Source organism: Euleptes europaea, chromosome 8, assembly GCF_029931775.1.
Source record: "Euleptes europaea isolate rEulEur1 chromosome 8, rEulEur1.hap1, whole genome shotgun sequence".
In the NCBI taxonomy this organism is placed as follows: Eukaryota; Metazoa; Chordata; class Lepidosauria; order Squamata; family Sphaerodactylidae; genus Euleptes; species Euleptes europaea.
In genome coordinates this window covers 103,394-125,791 of record NC_079319.1, presented here as the reverse complement: position 1 = coordinate 125,791, position 22,398 = coordinate 103,394, and the positions used below count along the sequence as shown (strand labels likewise).

The following is a 22,398-nucleotide window of genomic DNA, read 5'->3' as shown; positions in this document are numbered from 1 at the left end:
CTGCAAATCACCAAAACGGCATTGCAACTTGACAGGAAAACGTCCTCCCAAAAAAGGGAACATCCAGAACTGTAACGTTGAAGATGTTCTTCCAACCTCCTTCAGAAGTTCATTCGAGAGGCCTGGAGCCAGGGCAGAAAGGTCTCAGTGTAGCTGCAGAAGTTCTCACCTGGTGAGTGGAGGGCTCACTTAGAGTATTGTGTTCAGTTTTGAGTACCACAATTTAAGAAGGATGGAGACAAGCTGGAATGTGTCCAGAGGAGGGCAACAAAGATGGTGAGGGGTCTGGATACCAAGTCCTATGAGGAAAGGTTGAAGGAGCTGGGTATGTTTAGCCTGGAGAGGAGAAGACTGAGAGGGGATATGATAACCATCTTCAAGCACTTGAAGGGCTGTCATATAGAGGAGGGTGCCGAGTTGTTTTCTGTTGCCCCAGAAGGTCGGACCAGAACCAATGGGTTGAAATTAAATCAAAAGAGTTTCCGTCTAGACATTAGGAAGAATTTTCTAACAGTTAGAGCGGTTCCTCAGTGGAACAGGCCTCCTTGGGAGGTGGTAAGCGCTCCTTCCCTAAAGGTTTTTAAGCAGTAATGATTCTATAACCTTAGGCAGATCATGAGGAGGAGGGCCCCTTGGCCATCTTCTGGGCATGGAGTAGGGATCACTGGGGGGTGTTGGGGAGGTAGTTGCAAATTTCCTGCATTGTCTAGGGGATTGGACTAGATGACCCCGGTGGTCCTTTCCAACTCTATGATTCTAAGCTGAGTAGGTACATGGATCTATATAGCCTGAGGGCCCTGGGTGGCCAAAAGCTTTGTAGGTTGAGCTGTCAGGACATGGTGCTGCAGACCCTCCAATTGGTTTTTTGGGATGACTTTACCTCGTCTAAACTCAGGGTGTTGCAGCCACTGTGGGAATGGCGAGAGTTTCCCAGGGCAGGTTTCTGATGATCTTACTGGAATCTCTTCTCATGGTCAGATCTAGGGATGCACAACTGGATGCCGCTGACTCAATACAACGGCCAGTATTTTTGGATTGGATGGGCAGTATATCCAGCAGTGGACAGCCGCCTCTCCCCCTCCATTATTCCAGGAGACCTAAGTGGGTGGCATACCAGTGAGATCCCTAACTGGATCCCAGGGTCATGTAGCCAGTTGCTATTTCAGCTGGGTATCTGCAAAAGAGGGAAGGGGGCAGAAAGGGCCAGCCTGCTCCGTGCCACACAGGCCTCAGGCGCTGCCTTTCCTGTGCCAGGTGGGCCTCGGGCACCATTCTTCTTGCCCCTGGGCTGGCTTGGCCCAGGTGGGGGGAGCAGGCCATCATGGGCAATCTGCCCCTGAACCACTGTCCCTTCTGGTCTTCTTGACTTGGAGACTTATTTCCTCAGATGGGAAGGGATGCAGAAGACCAGGGAGGGTTTACCTGCACAAAGTGAGTCCAGCCATATTCTTTCTTGCATGCTTAAAATACATGCAACTGGAGAGAGAGAGAAAAAGGAAGCCGGGGGGGGGGAGTTGCCCCTTTGCAGTGCATTTGTTGTAGGGCCTTTCTGGGCTGTACCCAATAAAAGGGCTGGGTGATGGTGGGGGCGCCGCTGGCTTTCCCCACTCCCTCGTCTGAAAGGCTCAGGAGAGCGACGGGAGCGCCCAGGTCGAAAGGATTAAAGCAAAGACAAGGGTGAGGAAAAGTTCGCCAAAGCACTCAGGCCGCGTTGCATGTTGAGACCCTTGGCCAGAGTCCACCGCAGTTGACACAGGCATACTAGCTAGGGGAGGGGGAGGCTACAATCGCATTTCCTGGGCAGCAAATGATGCCATTTCTTGCTGGGAAAATTGTGTCTTTTCCCCACAAGAGAATCATATCCTTCAGGAAAGTCATCCACGCCTCCCATCACCACCAACAGCATTCTTTCTGGATCTAGACCAGCCTGGGAAATCGCCCAGTGTGCCTTGTGCTGTGGAAGAGGGATGGGGCTGCTGCTGCAGGGAGCGCTGGGTGGCACAACCATGCCTCCCCCATGCTGGGGAGGGACTGAGTGGGCCGTGCTGGCAGGCAGCAGAAGGTGCCATCTGCGGGGGCATCTGCTAAAGCTGGAGGGTGAGAGATTCAAAACAGATAAAAGGAAGTATTTTTTCACACAACGCATAGTTAAATTGTGGAACTCCCTGCCCCAGGATGTGGTGATGGCTGCCGGCTTGGAGGGCTTTAAGAGGGGAGTGGACATATTCATGGAGGAGAGGGGTATTCATGACTGTTAGTTAGAATGGATACTAGTCATGCTGCATACCTGTTCCCTCTAGTATCAGAGGAGCATGCCTATTATTTTGGGTGCGGTGGAACACAGGCAGGACGGTGCTGCTGCACTCGTCTTGTTTGTGGGCTTCCTAGAGGCCCCTGGTTGGCCACTGTGTGAACAGACTGCTGGACTTGATGGGCCTTGGTCTGATCCAGCAGGGCGTTTCTTATGTTCTTATGGGTGATGCGCGGTAGCGGCACTGCCAGAGTTTTGCCGTTTGGCACCCAGGGGAGGATCCCTTCCTGCTGGCCAGGGATGGGGGAGCATCCCAAAGGGTTCTTCGGCTCTCAGATGCTGCCAGTTGGGGGATGGGTGGAATTTGGGGCTCATGAAACTCCAGCTTTGGGTGAAATAAAGCCCAGGTGCTGAGCAGTGCCCCTCCCCCCAGGGTCTCCTTCCACAGGCTGGGAATTGTGCCCTTCCTAGGACCCCTGCAGCCCCAGTCAGCCGCAGGTCTGCTCCTGATGGTAGCCAAGCCCGAATCCCTCCGGCCCCCGCTCCCCTTCCCCCTCCTCGGCCACCTCACCAGGTAGGCATACCGAGACAGCTGGAAGGGCACACCTGCCTCCTCTCTGCCGAGGACACGCTCCTTTGGGCAGCTTCCCTGTGGCCTTTGGCATCTGCCCAAAGCCACACCCTCAGCACCACTGCTTCTGAGGAGCAGACCCACAGCACGAGGGGTGCCCTCCAGGGTGGAGCCAAAGGCTGGCTAAGCCCACCCTTCTGCTGAGCCGTTCCTGTTCTTTGAGATCAAGCCAGTCACCCCCTCGGGCCAGGATGGCCAGCACAGGTCTGGGGGGGGGGAAGGCATGAGGATTCTAAATATTGTCGAAGGCTTTCACGGTCAGAGTTCATTGGTTCTTGTAGGTTATCCGGGCTGTGTAACCGTGGTCTTGGAATTTTCTTTCCTGACGTTTCGCCAGCAACTGTGGCAGGCATCTTCAGAGTAGTAACACTGAAGGAGAGACACTGTCCTTCAGTGTTACTACTCTGAAGATGCCTGCCACAGTTGCTGGCGAAACGTCAGGAAAGAAAATTCCAAGACCACGGTTACACAGCCCGGATAACCTACAAGAACCATGAGGATTCTGATTGGGGGGGGCTCTCCCTCAAACCTGGGCAGGTGGCTGAGGAGCAGCTTCCCCTCGTTTTATTTCACATCTAGAAAAATAGCCGGGAAGCCTTTCCTTGTTTAAAAGTGGTCCTGCTAGAACCACCGTGGGTCTGGAATCCTCCCCCACCTCAGCAGCTCTCCAGCCAGGCTTTGTGCATCTATGGGCTGCCTGAGAAACAAGGGGACAGGGAGGAGCATGACCACTGGCATGACTTCAGCACTCCAGCGTGCGAAAAGCCCCATCCCAGTAACCCTTACGACACCCCCGTAAAGTAGATCAGTTTTATTATCCCTGTATTACAAGCAGGGGCCTGAAACGATTGATTTACTTACTTGTCAGATTTTCAAAACTGCCAAGGGTATCTAGCACATAATTACAATAATTAAAACACGCTCTACTGGCTTTTGCTTGGTATGAGGTCTGCGGTCCCAGGGATCATAGAACCACAGAGTTGGAAGGAGCCGTACGGGCCACCTAGTCCAACCCCCTGCCCGGTGCAGGAGCTGCAGGCCTAGCTGCCCTGGGGAGGAGGGAGACACAGCCGAGTAGAGGAGCACCTCTTTTGCAGGCTCCCAAGTCGCAGGGAAAGCCTGGTGGATTCTGCCCCCGGCACCGGATACAAACCCTTTCCCTACAGCAGTGGTCAAAGAGCCCTGGAGCGACTGAGCCAAGTGGGCCTCTGGAGTCTGCTCGGCTTGGACCCAAGCAGAAGCTGGGATGGCCGAGGCGGTGGGCTGGTGCAGATGGATGCCTGCCCACGGCTTTCGTCGCAGCATCCAGGCCCAAGGCAAGGAGACTGTGACACAGCAGGGCCCCCGTGGCTTGACCTTGCTCTTGGCTGCTGCTGGCCCTCTGGGACGGGCAGCAGCCCACCAGGGACTGTCCCACTAAGTGGCAGGGCCCATCTGCCCCTGCTTTGTTCGTGCGGATTCCCCTCCCTCCAAGGAGGGGAAATTTGTATACTCTGTATACAAATTCCCCAGAGTTGTTAGAAGCTTTCTGTGCAAAGTAAGTATCATGTATTGTCGAAGGCTTTCACGGTCAGAGTTCATTGGTTCTTGTAGGTTATCCGGGCTGTGTAACCGTGGTCTTGGAATTTTCTTTCCTGACGTTTCGCCAGCAACTGTGGCAGGCATCTTCAGAGTAGTAACACTGAAGGAGCGTGATGTCTGCACGAAGTCTCTGGACCCATAGCGCTGAGTGCAGCGGGAGTTCGGTTCCTGTTGGTCTCCATGGCTGGTCTCCATGTCAATCCAGTAGATGGGTACTGCCCTTGCCAGTGCCATGCCTCTGTTATCGCAACTGCGCCCCTGAGGTGCCCTGTGTGTGTGTGGGGGGGGAGCACACATCTCGATGTCAAGGAAAAAAACATGTAATGTGGTTGGGATCCCCGCCTGTTTCTCTTGGCTGCACGTGGACTCTGGGCTGTTCTGCTAAAGTTCTTCCATGACCTTTGCACACTGCATGTTGTTTCCACAAATGCCACAGGAGTGCTGCTGGAGTGAATTTGCAGTCCATGTGGGTTTTCCAAGAAAGATCTGTAGAGAGAACACGGTGTAGCAATCAAGGTTTTTGCTCGCAACTTCAGAGAGCTGTGAACTGAAAATAACTCAAGGCTTTGCTCTTGGCTGCTATTCACAGTATCACAATTCTCCCCGTTTTATCAAATTAGAAAAGGCTTACACCTCATCCAACCTTTTTGATAATACAATATTTTTCTCAGGACATAGGTCCTTGGTTCTCTATTCAGGTAACCAGCAAATGAATTGACACCTGTGTGAATCTTTCTAACTTTTATTAATAAAAGGAAAGGTTATTTTTAATAAACAAGACAGTATAAAATAGAGTACTAATATTATTGAACTTATACGGAATGTAATTAAGCAGGCAAGTACAATCAATTCTCCTAACATTATTTTAATTCATATTAAAACTAGTTGTCTTTTAGAATAAATCAGAATTCAGTCTCTTATTCATAGCTCTTAAGGAATATCAAATAAGCCAGAAGGATCCTAATACCTTACCAAGCAAGGATGCTTCAATCTCTGAGCTTCAGTCCAAGGAAATCTGATTTGGTCCTCAGATTCATGCATAGTTATAGAGTAAACTTATCTATCTGATCAATCTCTGAAGTCACTTATCACAATCATGTGACTATTGCTGAATACCTGGTTGGCTATCATAATAAGCAAGTCAGCATAAACACATCTGTTCACTTTATCACATGATAAATACATATCTGAAATAGCTAGATAGAAGACCAGAAACTATCTCATCAAAATAACATTTTAAAACTTTCCCAAAAACTTTCCCCCATTACATCAGCTAAGAACTAAAACTGCAAGCAAAGGATGACATAGCTAACAGGTGTCTCCCTGGACCGGGGATGAAATCATTGCTACTGCGACAACGGGGTCCCTCTTCCGGACAGCTGTTTGTGGAGGACCAGTTCAGGCAGGCCGTTATCCAAAGGAATATGCCAGAGAGGATCCTTCTGAGAGCACCGGGAGAGCACCCTTCCCTCATCCTTTCCTTGTGGGTGGAGATAGGTTTTGTGAGGCGGGCAGGTGGGCGGGGGTGTGTGTGGATAATTATGACCACCTGTTACCAAATAAGTAATGTGTGCCCTAAGTGAGATAAGACTTTGGCCCTAACCCTGGCCTGTGTGGAGAGTGTGCATAGGAATCCCTGCCGGCTGAGAGAGTGGCTCAGTTTCCCAAGCATTGGTGCACTGACCCAGGGGAGTGGAGGGGACACCGGTGATGTGTCTCTTGGCCTCCATGGTTCATGTGGTTTTCCTCTTGCTTCTGCAGTGTCCTCTGCCATCATGGCTCGCCGGTCACAGAGTTCCTCCCAGGGGGACAACCCCCTGGACCCCAACTACCTTCCTCCTCACTACAAGGAATACTACCGCCTGGCACTGGACAAACTGGCCGAGGAAGGTGAGGAGAGCTACCATCAGTTCCTGACTGAGGAAGGAGCCCCGGACTTCCTCTGTGCCTCAGAGGTGGAACATATCACCCGGCACCTGCAGAAGCCGCAATATGCCAACCAGGAGAGTGGTGGCAGCACAGACTCTGGCCCAGGGGACACGGACGTAGATGGCTCTTCTGGGACTTACTGGCCTATGAACTCTGACCTTGCCGTCCCAGAGCTGGATCTGGGCTGGCCAATGGTCTTTGGTTTCAGGGGGACTGAGGTGACAACCCTGGTGCAACCCCCACCCCCAGACAATCCCAGCGTCAAGGAGGAGGCTCGCAGGATGATCCGCGCAGCACAGCAGGTGAGTCACTACTAGGTACAGACACGGGATGTTGGTAGGCAGGATCCAGCCATTTTGGACCGTGGCTACTCTGAACAGGTTTCCCCCTCTGAGCCCTGGGAGGCTCTGTGATTGTCCTACTTCCAGCCCTTGGAGGTGGTCAGGGAAAAGTCTGCGTTTCTGTCTAGCTGAGACCAAATGTCTCCCCCTCCTGTTGTTTTTGGGAGGAATTAGAATTGCCTGGGGCCAAAGCCCTCTTCCTGAGCACAGGGCAGCTCTTTGGTTTTTGACACCATCCACCAAAACAAAGACCCTGTCTCCCCCTCTCCCCACATCTTCTGAGGTACATGTTGTGAGGTTCTCCAGCCAACCTCGGCAATCCCAAAAAGTCACTCGCTCAGACAGGCAGGTCTAAAGCAGGTAAACGTTTATTCAGGAGCCGCAGGTACAGCATAAGCAATCCACAGGTTCAAAGCTGCTAATGACCATCCAGTCTACAAAGCATAACTTTAAGCACAAAGCAATCCCAGGTGCAAGATCAAGCAGGCCTGGGAATTGGGAGATAATAGTGCCTGGTGGGAAGCAGGGAGTGAGCAAGCCATAATACTGACATTGCCTGCTTGTGACTCATGGTCAGAGCAGGGTGGGGAAGGCAGGGAGCGGGGATAGTTTGAACAGCTCAGGGAAACAAAACCGAAAGATGCTCTTGAACAGAAACGGGCCTAACTCATGTCAAGAGCCTGCCTGGACCGCACGACTCCTGACATTGAACAGAACCGGGCCTAACTCATGTCAAGAGCCTGCCTGGACCGCACGACTCCTGACTCCTGACATTCTGCCCCCCTTAAGACCCCCCTCCCGGTTCCGAGACAGGTTGAGGTTTTTGAGGGTAAGCGTCATGAAACTGTTGTACCAGACGGGGCGCTGCTACATGCGGAGCTGCAACCCATTCATCATGTGCTGGCCCCAGATGCTTCCAACGTACCAGATAAAACAACTTCCCTTTTCTTATTTTGGAATCCAAGATTTTAGAGACTTCTAGATGTACCTCTCCCCCCACTACAGTTGGCACTTCGGGTTTAGGTGCTGGATGGAATTGGGGAGCCGCTACATAGCGTTTGAGGAGACTGATATGAAACACTGTGTCACGCCCCGGGCTCGGAAGCGCGGAGCCAAGGGGGGGGGGGCTTGAGAGTCTACTCGAGGTTGTGGTGTTTCCTCGGCCTCAGACCACTCAGCCGGGGAATCTGAGCTTGTCTCCCCGTTTGAGTCTGCCAGGATTGTGGGCTACAGCTTCCTAGCCCATCCTAGCCAGCCATCCTCCTCGGCCTCCACGCCACAACCCCTTTTTAAGCCCGTCCTCCCCTCTTAGCCCCGCCCTCCCGAGACCATATAGGCTGGGCTTTTTCTCTCCTTCCGGGATCCGCCTGTTGGAGGAGTCCTCCTGGTAACTCCCCCCCCCCGCCCTCTTCTGGCCCTGCCGCGGTTCATTGGAACGCCCGGCGCGGCTCCCGCTGCTTGACCCCGTGGCGATCCGCTAAGGCCCTGGGACTCGCCGAAGGTCGGGCGGCTTGCCTCACCCAGGCTCCCGTCGGGCCCTCCGAGCAGTCCTCGGCCTGCAGGGGAAAGAGGGGGGCCGTTTGAAGAGCCAGCCTGTCGAGCCGGCTCTTGGGTCTTAAGGCCCCTGAAGTCTTCCCGCCCGGCCTCTCCTCCAGGCTTCTTCCTCCCCCTCCCTCGCTCTCCACCCCCCCCTCTCTGGCCTGCCCCCGTTCTGCCGGGCCACAGAAGTCTCCCGTCCCTCTTGGGCCCCAGGTAAGCTGGTCCGGGACTGTGGAGGGCGCCAGGGTGGGACCGAGTCCGCGCTGTCCCTCGGCTCCCCTGGCCTCCCGGCGAGGGGTGGGGTGGGGGCCGAGCCCGCGCCATCTCGCGGTTCCCCTGGCCTCCCGACGAGCGGCGGGGTGGGGGCCGAGCTCGCGCCTGCTCGCGGCTCCCCCGGCCTCCCGGCGAGCGGCGGGGTGGGGGCCGAGCCCGCGCCTTCTCGCGGCTCCCCCGGCCTCCTGGCGAGCGGCGGGGTGGGGGCCGAGCCCGCGCCTTCTCGCGGCTCCCCCGGCCTCCCGGCGAGTGGCGGGGTGGGGCCCGAGTCCGCGCCGCCCGGGAACGGGCTGGGCGCAGGACACACTGGATGAATTCCCCTGAGGGCTTTGGGAAGCCCTAGCTCTACAGTCACTTCGTTGATTACCCTGGTGATGGGATAGGGACCCACATACTTGTCACTGAGTTTTTTATATGGTCGTAGGGTCTGGAGGTTCTTGGTGGACAAGTAGACTTGATCCCCCACCTTAAACTCCCACCCCGGGGAACGGTGTTTGTCCGCATGTTCCTTGTACTTGCGTTTAGCCCGCTCCAGATTCTTCTGAAGCCATGGCCACGTGTTCTGGACCACCTGTAACCAGTCCCCCACTTCGTCTTTTACCCCCTCCTCCTGGTGTAGGTCTACGTTCCCAAAGGGACCAAAGTCTCTGCCGTATACCACCCGGAAGGGGCTGTACCCGGTAGACGAGTGGGGAGCATTGTTATAAGCATATTCAGCAAAAGGCAATAGATCTACCCAATCGTCCTGATGATAGTTCACATAACAGCGTAAATACATTCCAACACTGAATTAACTCGTTCCATTTGTCCATCAGTCTGAGGACGGTGCGCCGAAGACAACCCTTGCTCCACCCCCATTAGTTTCAAAAAGGCTTTCCAGAATTTAGCCACGAATTGAGCCCCCCTGTCGGAGATTATCTTACGTGGGAACGAGTGATGTTTCATCACGTGTGTAATGAACATACGTGCTAGCTTCTGGGCTGTTGGTAAACCCGTACAAGGGATAAAATGCACTTGCTTAGAAAACAAGTCCGTCACCACGCACAATACCGTCTTCCCCCTGCTGGGGGGAAGATCCGTAATGAAGTCCATGGCAATGACCTCCCAGGGAACGGACGGGACTTCCAATGGTTTGAGGAGTCCCGGGGGTCTCCCCATGAGTCTTTTGGTGGTTGCGCAAGTGGGCCAACTGCACACAAAAAGGTCCACATCTGCTCTCATGCCCGGCCACCAAAACTGACATCTCAATAAATGTAAAGACTTGACAAATCCGAAATGTCCTGCAGTTTTTGCCCCATGCGCCAACTCCAATGCCTCCCTCCAAACAGTCTCCGGGACATACAGTTTTCCCCCATGAAACCACAACTCCCCCCGGCGAGTGAGAGCTTGCGAGAGCGTTTGGCCCCCCTCTTCCTGGCACGCGGCTTCAACAACCCTTACGCGGAAGGCTTCCGGGAGTCCGCTTGCTGTGTCCGCCGCTCGGCTCTAAGCGCTAGTAACTACGACTAACCCAGGCACCTCCCCCCGTTGTTCCAGAGTGAATAAGGAATCCACTGGGCGGTCGATTTGACTGTGGTACTGGGGAAGACGGGACAACGCATCAGCCAAACAATTTTCCTTCCCTGGAACATGTTTCAGGACAAACCGGAATTTGGCAAAGAACTCTGCCAACAAATCTGTTTGGCCAACAATTTTCTAGACCCTTTTAACGCCTCCAAATTTTTGTGATCGGTCCAAACCTCAAATGGGATGTCAACCCCTTCTAGAAAATGCCTCCAGAGAGTGAGGGCATGTTTCACGGCCGCGGCCTCCTTTTCCCAAATGGGCCAGTTGAGCTCGGCTTGGGAGAATTTCTTAGAAAAATATGCACAATTGCAATCGTCCACCCTCACCCATTTGCAAAAGCACCCCTCCCATAGCCACGTCTGAAGCGTCCACCTGAGCAACAAAAGGTTTCTCACAATCAGGATGTTTCAACACGGGTTCAGATGTGAACAACTGTTTTAGCGTGTCAAATGCTTGTTGGCATTCGGGAGTCCAAAGCAACTGGGTGGAAGGCAATGTGGCTGCAGACCCCTTCCCTTTGGTTCGCAGCAGAGAAGTGAGAGGTAAGGCAACTTGCGCAAAGTCATTTATAAAATTGCGGTAAAAATTAGCGAAACCAAGAAATTGTTGTAGTTGCTTGCGAGTAGTGGGGACTTCCTACTCCACTACTTCCCAAACCTTTTCTGGGTCCATGGTGAGACCCTGCTGCGATACTATATACCCCAGAAATGTTATTGATGACTGGTGAAAGTCACACTTGGAAACTTTGGCATATAACCGGTGGGCCCGCAGCCGACTTAACACCTCCTTCACCAGAGCCACATGCTCGTCCATAGTCCGAGTGTATATTAAAATGTCATCTAAATAAACAATCACTCCTTTAAACAACAAGTCATGTAACACCTCATTAATCATTTGCATGAAGACACTCGGGGCCCCAGTCAATCCGAAGGGCATCACTAAATATTCAAACATTCTGAAACAGCTAGAGAAGGCAGTCTTGTGTTCATCTCCTTCTCTGATCCTAATGCGATGGTACGCTTCCACTAAATCTAGTTTAGTAAAAATCCGACCTTCCTTCAACTGAGGGAGCAGATCTGGAATGAGAGGAAGGGGGTAGGCATTAGTCTGCGTGACCGCATTGAATCTGCGGAAATCTATGCAGAGTCGCAAATCGCCAGTCTTTTTCTTCACAAAGAAAGCGGGTGCCGAGTGAGGTGCCAAGGACGGACGTATGAACCCCCTTGCCAAATTAGTGTCCAAATAGTCTCTTAACACCGCTTTTTCCTTAGGGCTCATGGGGTAGATTTTCCCTTTTGAAAGTTTGCCCTCCCCCACCACCTCAATTGTATAGTCAGTGGCTCGGTGGGGGGGCAATTCATCACACTCGCGCACATCAAATACATCTGCGAACTGTGCATATTCCTTGGGGAGTTGAGGTGGCGGAGCCTCTGCTGGCGGATGCTCTTGCAATGCGGCTGCTTGTTCTCTGAATGCCACCTCGCTCCTGCGCCGGTCACACTGGGCCTGCGAAATCGTAATAGTCCGTTCTTTCCAGTCTATGGTAGGATTATGACCACATAGCCAGTTCATTCCCAACACTATGGGGTACTTAATAGTGGGGGCTATGGTAAAATGGAGCTGTTCCCAATGCTCCCCAACTCCCAAAGCGACCCAGGCTGTTCTATGTGTGACCGCCCCCCCCCTTAAAGTCACTACCATCCATCTGGGCAAACTGGATGGGTTCGGGTAACTCCACCCTCTTTACCCGTAATTCACGTGCAGTCTCTTCATTAATCAAAGTCCAAGCACAGCCTGAATCAACTAGCGCTGATACTCGTAACACGGGTCCCCCCTGGGGAAACACGAGGGCGACCTTAATGAACACATTGTCTTCATGATCGCTTACCATCACTGGAGCTCCCTGCTCAAGATCCGGAGCGGCCTGCTGTGGAGCTCCCTTTACAGCAGTCCGGCGGCATTTTTTGTCGGCGGGCTCCACTCTTCCTCCTCGCTGGAGGAAGAGGAGTCTTTATTTGTAATCCCTCGTGCTGTAGAGGGTGAAAATGCCCCCACCTCCATGGTTTAAATAGCTGCAGAGAACAGCTATTACCTCTCCTGTACAAAGAACCAACAAACCACAAGCAGAGCAAGACACGACGACCAGGCAGAGTACGGTGCAGCATCATAAAAATTCAAATATTTGACTTAATAAAAAGTAAGATTTATAATAATAATTATAAAGAAAAATCAGTATTTACATGCAAGTAAAACACAGAAACTTGGCAAAATAGCAAAAGGTATTCAGAAGTAATCAAATATAGTCCTCTTATATTAAACAGCCTGGGGAAGGCACTGGCAAACCACCCCGTAAACAAAGTCTGCCTAGAAAATGTTGAGATGTGACATCACCCCATGGGTCAAGAATGACCCGGTGCTTGCACAGGGGACCTTTACCTTATATTAAACAGCACCAAATATTAAAACCAGACAGGGCACAAGCGTTACCTTTGTTTAAGCCATTTGAAGATAGGAGTTGCCTCTTGGGACAGCCAAGGTCATTGAGACATCTCAGATAATCTTCGCCCCCAAGAACAAAACCAAACTCCCAAAAAATCCATCTTTCTCAGGGGATCAAGACCAGCAGTCAGGATTGGATGGGAAGGGTGCTTCTTAGCCAATAAGAAATAGGACTAATCTGCTAATCACAAGATTGAAATCAATTTTTAAAAAATTTAATACCAATCTCAGGCACAAATTGCACATGAACACATGAAGATGCCTTATACTGAATCAGACCCCCCTTGGTCCAGCAAAGTCAGTATTGGTCTAAGACTGGAAGAGGCTCTCCAGGATCTCAAGCAGAGGTCTTTCACATCACCTACTTGCCTCGTCCCTTTAACTGGAGATGCTGGGGATTGAACCTGGGACCTTCTGCATGCCAAGCAGATGCTCTGCCACTGAGCCACGGTCCCTCCCAAATTACCTCAGCTGGAGAGGTCATTTCACACACTCCTAAGGGCAGGACAGAAGAAAATCTCTCAAAAGTATTTTACAAGCTTCTGACAGTTAACACAACAGCTGAACGAGAAAGTAACTGGAGACCTTTAATGGGAATAATATATTAAGAACATTTCACATTGACGCCTCCTTAGAGGCAGCATTTGACCATGGTGGATTGGGGTGAGGCTTGGGCCCATAGGCAAAATGGAGTTTGGCCAAGGTAGCCACACGGTCTTTAAAATGCACCCAATACCAGCTGGAGCTTATTACGGTGCTCTCCTTTTAGCCATTAGAAGACCCCGAGGCCAAAACACGTATGGAGCGCTATCCCTCTGGATCAAACGCAGTCTGGCAAGGGGAGTCACATAGCGTGAAGGTATTTCTACAACATCAAGGGAAACCCTAGGTTTGTAGAAAAATAACCCCAGTTTGGGGGGGGGTGTTTTACACACACACACACCCCACACACACACACTACCTGATCTCTTAATTGGAGCAAACCAGGAGCTCTTCCACTGAGCCACAGCCCTGCCCCAGAGGTTACGGCAAGAAACCTCTTCAGGGAACCTTTGGGATCACTATCATTGCAGAGAAAATAAGGAGGCTGCAACATGGAGGAGGATTATAGAAACATAGGGCTGGACGGGGCCTCCAGGAACATCTAGTCCAACCCCCTTCACAATGCAGGAAGTTAACAGCTATCCCCCACCCCCAGTGACCCCTTCTCCATGCCCAGAAGATGGCAAAACAAACCCTCCAGGATCCCTGGCCAATCTGGCCTGGGGGAAAATTGCTTCCTGACCCCAGAGTGGCCCCAAAGGATGGGGGAAGGAAGAAGACACTTCAGGAACTATAAAGGTCTGTGAAGGAGAAGCAACCAGGGGGGGTGAGGAAGTAAATAGCAGGTGAGGCAAGCGGTTGTGGGGAGGAAAGATGGGGCAGGAAGCTTGGCAAGTGGATGGTAATGGGAGGGAAATCAGGAGAGTGGATGACTGGGAGGGGAGGAAAGCAACCACGTGGGGCGGAGGGAACTGTGGTGGGAGGGAAGAAGGTTGTACACGCAAGATGGAGCAAGTGGGGAGAAACGGGGACCACCATGGGGGAGTGGGTTCCCCTCCCCATGAGTCATCAGGGGTTCCAACTTGTTTGATGGAATTTACATATATATATATATATATAAAGAATAACAATTGTCACACTAAATAACAACTGCACAGCAAAATAAAAGGGACCTGTGCTGCCTCCGTCCTGCTGCCTTCCAGAGAATGCAAGCCAAGGGGCCTTCTGCTGCTGCTGCTGCCCGCTGAGTTCTGCCTGCCTGTCTTGGAGGCCAAATGCGCACCTCTGCCCATTTGGCACCTCTGCCTGCTTTCTAGGGTTGATTAATGCTGAACTCTGTGACCTGCCATAGTTGACATGCCAGACGTCTCCCTTTACACGCAGGGCAAACAAGAATGCCAATTGCCTGTTAAATGGGAATCCTTTCTCTCCTCCCTCTGAAAATTGTCAGGGAAGATCCCTTGTGTGAGGTGTACATTCTCTACGAATTCCATCCTGGTTGGATGGTGGGGGGGGGGGGGAGAGTTACAGAAGGGTATTTTCCATTAAAACCAATAGAAATACAATCAAATGGAATAATGAAAATGAGTAAGATTGATAATAAATATAAAAATGACTAACCTTTTAAAAGGAAAACAAGGCTTCACACCCCTTGCGGTGAGTGGTAAGCAAGAACCAAGTCATCTTCATATAAGGAGCCTGAGCTCCCATTCAGGAAGGTAAGTGCCCCTTCCTAGGTGTAGCTGAGAATTAGTAGGATGGAATTTGTTATCCCCCAGATAACAAATAACTGTCAATTAGAAATTACTCAACAATTTATTGAAATTTAATTGACATACATTGGGAATAGATTGAAAGTTCATCCCTGGATATAATTAATTATTCTGTCCAGCAATAATCAGTGATTTTGTAGATGCTTCAGGTCAAATAATTAGTCCTTCTGCTAGTCCAATTTTATTGTTAAATGCTCAGTACAATGATGACGTCTATATTCCCACGATTCCTTCCTTATTGTATAAATAATAGCACCCATCTTCAGGCAAACAAACTTCATAAGATGCCAAATCATGAGGACATTTATTTCATAAAACAGTAGTTCAGTAAGTCCAAAAAGTCGATGTTTCCACTCACGCTGCTGAAGTATGCAAAGAGTTAACCAGTCTGCAGTCAGCATTTTTCTGTCCTGAACAATTCAGGGTAAAGCTTCTTTGGAATCCCATCCTGGTGGGGGATCTTCCTCCACTCTTTTTTTGGGGGAGGGGCGACATTCCAAGGACCTTCCAAGAAAGTCCATGGATGGGTGCCAGCTGATGAAACCTTAGCATGGGGAGGCATAGTTAAAAGATGTTGCTGTGCCAAACTTAGTTGCTGCATGAGCCCCATCAGAAGATCTGCACCAGAGTGGGGCAAAGGCCTGAAGACAAACGACCACTGATGGTGTGGGGCAGCAAAAGGTTTCCTCCCTGGCTGCTTGGTTGAGGAGCCGTGGAAGTCGATGTCAGACTTGGTGTTGAATCGCAGTCTGTTCTAGGATTATTTAAGGAATGTAGAGTCTCTCTGCTGGAAGGAGCCCCTGAAGAAATGAGAGGAGCTCTGACTGGATCTGTTAGACCTTCTGAGATGTGGAAGGCATGGCCTTCCTCTTTTCCTTTGTGTCCAAGTTCTGTGTCCCCAAAGAGTTTCTTCTTATAGTAAGGTCCTGTAGAGAGACTGACTTGGAAAGGTGGCCCATCTTTAAGGGATTCCATGGCAGATTTCAGTGGACTGTAATGTTGGCAGCTGAGGAGCAGATTGTGAATTTATGGAATCGAGGCTGGCATCCATTGAGGAAGACGAGGCCTTCTTGATCTTTGCAAACATTTGCCTGAGCTTAACCAGATTGGGATGGGTCCTACAAAAGCTCCTCTGACCAAGGATGGATGCTCTAGAGAAAACCGTGCGCACGGGGGTGGGGGGTGTTGGTCACCGTATGTCAAAAAGGACACTGCAGAGCTGGAAAGAGTACAGAGGAAGGCAACCAAGACCATGGAGGGGTTGGGGAGTATGGGACTTCTTTGTCTAGAAAAAAAATAAAAGCTAAGGGGAGACATGAGAGAGGTTCGGAGAGGTATGCATGGGGTGGAGACAGTGTTTGGAGGGAACTTTTTATTCCTGTCTCATAATACTTGAACTTGGAGGTACCTATTGAAGTTGTTGAGAAACAGGTTCAGGACAGATGAAAGGAAATACTTCTTTACTCAACAAGTAATTAAACTCTGGGATTAATTGGCAGTGGAGGGAGTGATGGCAGGGTTGCCAGCCAGTGGGAGTCTGGGGCGAGGCAAGGACATGGCAGGGCGTGGTCTACACGAAGGCACGGTGTCACTGAATGCTGTCCCGCCACAGCGATGTTTAAATGCCTTTGTCTTCTGCTGGCCGATGGAGTAGCAGCGGGCGGTGGGCGTGGCCAATGGGGGGCCTCCTACCGTGGCAGGAGACCTGGCAACTCTGAGTGATGACCACAAGCACACATAGCTTTCAAAGGGGATCATAGAGACGCATGGCGAGAGGTCCATCAATGGCTAAGAGCCACTGTGACTGAAGGGAGCCTCCAGCTACAGAGGCAGAAAACCTCGGAAACCCAGCGCTGGGAGGCAGCAGCAACAGGGAAGGGTCTCAGCTTCTGTGTGCTAGTTTTTGGCCCTCCTGGATATCCATCACAGAGCGTGGGGGGGGGATCCTCCCCCTTGATGGTTGCTCCTCCCTCCCGCTTCCCTGCATGACAGTCATGGCTGTGGGCATGGCGGGGGGGGGGGGAATGCCAGCGTGCCAAGTATTGGGGCCCTCCTGAGCCTCTGATTTGCTGGCTGCCTGGCGGGGGCTGCTAGCAGAGGCTCCTTCATTGGGCCTGGCTGCTGCCGAAGTTTCGGCGCAGGGGAGGGCCAACTCTATGGTTGTCCTACTTGCAATGGGCCTCAGTGGGTGGAGGGGAGCAGCAGCAGCATGGCTGGAGATGGTGAGCAATGACAAAAACTACTTTGCTGCGTGCAGGGGATGGTGAGCACCATGCCATTTGCTTGCAGGACCCGGGAGCTGGGGCGGGAAGGGTGGGCTCTGCCCGTGGCCGCAGCTCTCTTTTGGATGCTCGGGGGCCACTAAGTCCCAGCAGGGTTGAGGCGTCTTTTTCCTCTTGGCCTCTGCTGCAGCTGAGAGCAGGCAGGAGGCAGTAGAGAGGACTGCCAGTGTTTGGAAGTATTTGGGCGTAATGAAACTGAGAAGAGAACAGTAGAAGCTTGTCTGGCATGTGGACTTGGCAGGGCACGGACTGGGGATCTGCCTCCCTCTGGACAGGGAAGCCTTCTATGGGAATTGGCATAAGACTGGCCTTCCAAGTGAGTCGGAGGTACAGTCCAGCAATGTCAGTGGCAGATGAACCACGGCTACCCAATGAGGAGGGGATCCTTCCCTCTCTGGGTGATGATCTCGCTGCTGCTGGTTCCCTGGGCAGCAATGAGGTTGAGGGTCAGCTAGGTCGTCCCTTGAATAAGGATATCCCAAAAAAGGCTGGCCTTGCAATGAAAAGGCAGGAAGTATAGAGGCACCTGGAATGTTCTCCTGTCATTTACTTTTCTTCTCAGGTGGTTGCCATAGTGATGGACATTTTCACAGATGTGGACCTGCTGAGTGAGGTGCTGGATGCAGCCGCACGGAGGGTGCCCGTCTACGTCCTGCTGGATGAGATGAATGCCCAGCTCTTCCTGGACATGGCTGCCAAGTGCAGAGTGAACCTGAACTATGTGGACGTGAGTGCACAGTGGGGCATGAGGCCATCAGGCACTAGGGGACTGGGAAGCTGGCTGCCCATTGGTGCCTCCTGATTTGGGCTGGCCTTGCATATCCCCAGTCCAGCATGAGCAGGTTTCCATCTCCTTGTTTCTGGCATTGGTACTTTCTCCTCACCTGCTTGACATGCCCCAGCAGCCCTCGGGGGCCTTTCATGCCTGGGGAAGCTCAGCAGAGCCTTTCCTGATGCTTGCAGCCCCCTCTGTAGAAAAACCAGCCAAGGGTGGCAGCTGCTGTGGCCTCCGTGGGCACAGAACACCGTGGCTGTCCTCCTCAGTCTCCCACTGAGTGACCACACCACACGCTCCGCTCTCCGCTTTGCCTCTTTATTCCGAAGTCAATTCCACTGTGTTCAGGGGGGGCTGAGGCCTACCATTGTAGCCTTTGCATCCTAGTATGGTAAGGTTTTACAAGAAGAGTGCATTGAAGATATGAAAGAAACAATTCTAGGGAAAATGAGGACATTTCCTAGTAAAATGTAACTGGAAAGGAAGGACTAACTGGGCCTTGACTCCTCCACTGCAGAGTGTGGCATTCCAGCCTGGAGAGAGGCTGGTCTTTCCCCATCAGATCAAAGACCAGTCTAGCCCAGCCCTCTTGAGCTGGACATGAAGTCTGGGTGGGGGAGAGAATTAGGAGCCCAGGGTGACATGCATGGAGACTCGAGGAGAAGCAGTCAGTAGGTGGTTTTCCTGGGAGTGGAGACCAAGCAGAAATCTATGTGCCCTGAGAGTCCAACAGCCAGGTGAAGAGGAAGGGCTTCATTACCTTTTGGAATTTTCCTGCTTGATCTCTCTGTTGCTTTGCAGTTCCTGCGGGTGCGAACAGTATCTGGTCCCACCTACTACTGTCGCACGGGGATGTCGTTCAAAGGGCACGTGAAGGAGAAGTTCCTGCTGGTGGACTGCATGGTGGTACTGAGTGGCAGCTACAGGTGAGGGAGGAGGAAGAGGACAATGAGGGGGCTGACGTGGGTTTGTACCCTTGCTGCTACCACACACAAAAATGAAGGTACCCATAGGGGCAGCTGTGGAAGGGCAAGGAAGGCATGAACCCAAGAGGAGGGGGCTTAGGAGAGGCTCCTATGGCTCCTACTGAACTCCTGCCCCGGGTCCATAGGGGAGGGGCTGTGGCTCAGTGGTAGAGCATCTGCTTGGCATGCAGAAGGTCCCAGGTTCAATCCCCGGCATCGCCAGTTAAAGCGACTAGGCAGGTAGGTGATGCTAAAGGACCTCTACCTGATACCCTGGAGAACCGCTGCTGGTCTGCGTAGACAATACTGATCTTGATGGGCCAAGGGGGAGGATCTGATTTAGTACAAGTTAGCTTCATGTGTGTTCATGGGTTCAGGTGCACCAGAGTTCAGGTCTTCTGCCAAGATGGCAACCTCCCACAAGGGCCTTGTGACATATGAGAAGCAAGCAGTGGCTCTCTGTAAGAGGCTCAGGGGCAGGAACCCGAGGGGAAGAGACTCCACCCATTACAATAACTCCACATTCTCTTATCTGCTCTTCTGCAGCTTTATGTGGTCCTTTGAGAAGATCCATCGGAGCATTGCCCACATCTTCCAGGGAGAGTTGGTGGCCAGCTTCGATGAGGAATTCCGCATTCTTTTTGCACAGTCAGACCCTTTGGTTCCTCCCGCCAATCTCTTGATGAAGACAGAAAGCCTCATGGCGCCCTTTGGCTTGGCACCTTTTGGCAACAATATGCCCTTGTTCCCAAAGAAACCCCACCTGCTGTTCCCTAGAGAAGACAACCTTTTCTCACCATTTGCGGACAGAGTTGATCCAGATCGATACTTCTTGTCTTCTTTCAGAAGAGATGACATGCTGCGTCACACCTTGGAGGGTTCAGCTATGAGAATGTATTCCAAAAAGATTGAGATGGATAATGCCCAAATGGATCCTGTCCGCGGCTTTCTCCGTTCCAAGCAATTGGAGCTGGATTCGTTTAAAAGGCATAGCTTTGCAGAGGGTACCTTTGAGAACTTTTCTGCCTCAAAGCAGTATTCCAGGCAGATGTTCATGAATAATTTGGATGAATTTAAAATCCAGTCAAGCCATTTTCAGAAGGACCAGTTTTATCAGTACCAGTTTGAACACCCACATGGTGCAAACAGGCCTCAGGGACTATTTGAAAGAATTCGAGGTGGCAGACCAGGGTTTGGTGAATTAGAGGATTACACAGATGCCTTAAGGTACCCAGAACTGGAATCCAATTTTCCCCAGGAGAACTTCCCAGTGCGCCTGGATTATGTGCCTTCTAATTCTTCCAAGGAAGTGAGACATGGCTCCGACCAAGTAAATCCAGCAGGAAACGGCCTTCTAGGGTTACCACCTCTGAAACGGCAAAACATGGGGCAGAAATTCATGTGCCAAACATCCCCAACGCAGAAGCAGAGCCTGGAACAGAGGATGTTCCTGCATGACCAAGATCCGGATGCTGATCAAGACAAGAAAACACAAGAGAATAGAGCAGGTTTACGCAACTGGAGAATATCCTCATACCTGAGTGGGTACCAGTCTGAATCAGAAGAAGGACTCCCAGTGCCAATGGAGGCGGAGCCCTTCCATGAAGTGCTTGGGCTGGCGGAGCCTCTCCCCCGGTACCCCAGTGACCTCATCCCCTCTTTCAAACCCTCTCTGCCGCTTGCCAGTGCCAAAGAAATGGTGGGGGCTGACAAAGCAGGCGAGGAGTCCTCTGTCCTGAGGCAGGACCCCTTCAGGAGCAGGATAAATCCCTTGATCCAGAGGAGCTCACGGCTCAGGTCTTCCCTTATTTTTAGTGCTGCCAAGCTAGACCAGCAGAACGTATCAGGGGAAAAAGTTCAGATGATCCAAAAAGAGCAGACCTCCACTGAAATAACGAAAGATAATGAAACCGTCAAGACTTCTACTGCCTCCAAAGTAGCTGAGCTGCTGGAGAAGTACAAGACTCCAGGCAAAGACTCTGAGAGTACCACAGTCAGTCACACTAAGGCCATGTCTACATTTCTCCAGGAAGAATCCCAGAATGCAGAGAAGAAATGCACCAAGTCAGTTCAGTATAAGATTTTGGAGAGCAGGGTGTTGGACTCCAAAGAATCCTTGAGTTATAAGCTGCACACAGAGTCAGATGCACAATTTGGAGTGTCCCCTTCAACCAGCCAACTCACCGATGCCCTTAGCAAAGACACCATAGCACAGATCAGCAGTAAAATGGACAAGTTATCTTCTCGATTTTATCCTATAGACAACAAACCCAGTCTTCCAGAGAAGGAGAGCCTCATCTTTGTGGGAGAAACTCAGAAACTTACTCTTCCAGAAAGGAAAGAGAAACCACCACTCAAAGCCGAAGCGCACAATCCAGCCAGTGCAGAACTGACAAAACATGTTCATGCACAGTGCAACGTGACATCAACATCTGAAAGCTCCTCGAAGAACCAGGACCCTGACACCTCCGTCAGTAAGCCAGAGGAAGAATGTTGCAAGCAAGAGCAGAGTCCAAGAGAGTTTTTTCGGAAAGGGTCACTAAGGCTCAAGCAGTTGTTAAACCCCAAAGGGGAGAAGAAATCAGAAGAAGAAACTATCGCGGAGAGCTGGAAGTCAGACAAGCAGAGCCTGGGCCTCAAGCGACCCTCCAAGAGTGATCTTCAGGAAATCACAGAGGAGGAAAAATCTCCAAAGCTGCCTTCGCCACCTGTCCTCAAAGGGAATCCATCTAGGCTTCCGTCATCTACTGCCAACGTCCTCTACAGCAGTAATCTCCGTGATGACACCAAGGTAATTCTGGAGCAAATTTCTGCCAACAGTCAGAAGAACCGAGCAGAGCTGACCAGGCATCTTCCAGTGGCTGGCAACCCTGAGCTGTCCAAGTCCACAACCAGTTTGGACAACAAAGGCGAAGAGAAAAGCACAGCGATCAGCCGGTCAGAAAGCTTTGGCAGTCATAGGAGGAACCAGCAGAGAGAGCCTTCTGAGGACAGGGATTCCCTTCTGAAAAGGATGGAGAGCATGCGGAAAGAGAAGCGGGTCTACAGCCGATTCGAGGTCTTCTGCAAGAAAGACGAACACGGCGAAGAGGAATGTGATGCAGATGCCAAAGACAAGAAGATGGGGAAGTTCATGCCCAAGCTTCTGGGCACGTTCAAAACCAAAAAATGACTCTAGAGGTTGCTGCCTATTTCCACCTACCTGGTCCAAAGATACACTGCCTGGGGGATGAAGCGGTGGTGGTGATCACCAGTGACAAGGGAACTGTATTTACCCACCCACCCTCACTGCTGAACTGGCTTGAGCGAGCCTGGGGGCTGGCTGGCAGGGGAAGTGCCGGCCCTTGGCGTGAACCGGCTCCCCTTGTCACTCTTAATCGCGCTCTTTTTCCATTGGATTTCTTCTTGCTTTGTGGGAGGGCGGGGTAATGGGGAGGTGGGGCCCAGGGCA

General features: G+C 51.6%; 1 protein-coding gene across 1 annotated transcript in view; it reads left to right on the top strand.

The window, feature by feature from the left end:
• Positions 1–22,169, top strand: part of FAM83H (family with sequence similarity 83 member H) — a 30,446-nt gene extending 8,277 nt beyond the window's left edge. Inside the window, exons 2-5 of the mRNA XM_056854016.1 lie at positions 6,225–6,694; positions 17,770–17,934; positions 18,784–18,908; positions 19,494–22,169. Of these exons, the coding sequence (XP_056709994.1) occupies positions 6,239–6,694; positions 17,770–17,934; positions 18,784–18,908; positions 19,494–22,119 (3,372 nt within the window). The 5' untranslated portion in view covers positions 6,225–6,238 and the 3' untranslated portion in view covers positions 22,120–22,169. The remainder of the gene's footprint in view (positions 1–6,224; positions 6,695–17,769; positions 17,935–18,783; positions 18,909–19,493) is intronic.
• The last annotated feature ends 229 nt before the right edge of the window (positions 22,170–22,398 follow it).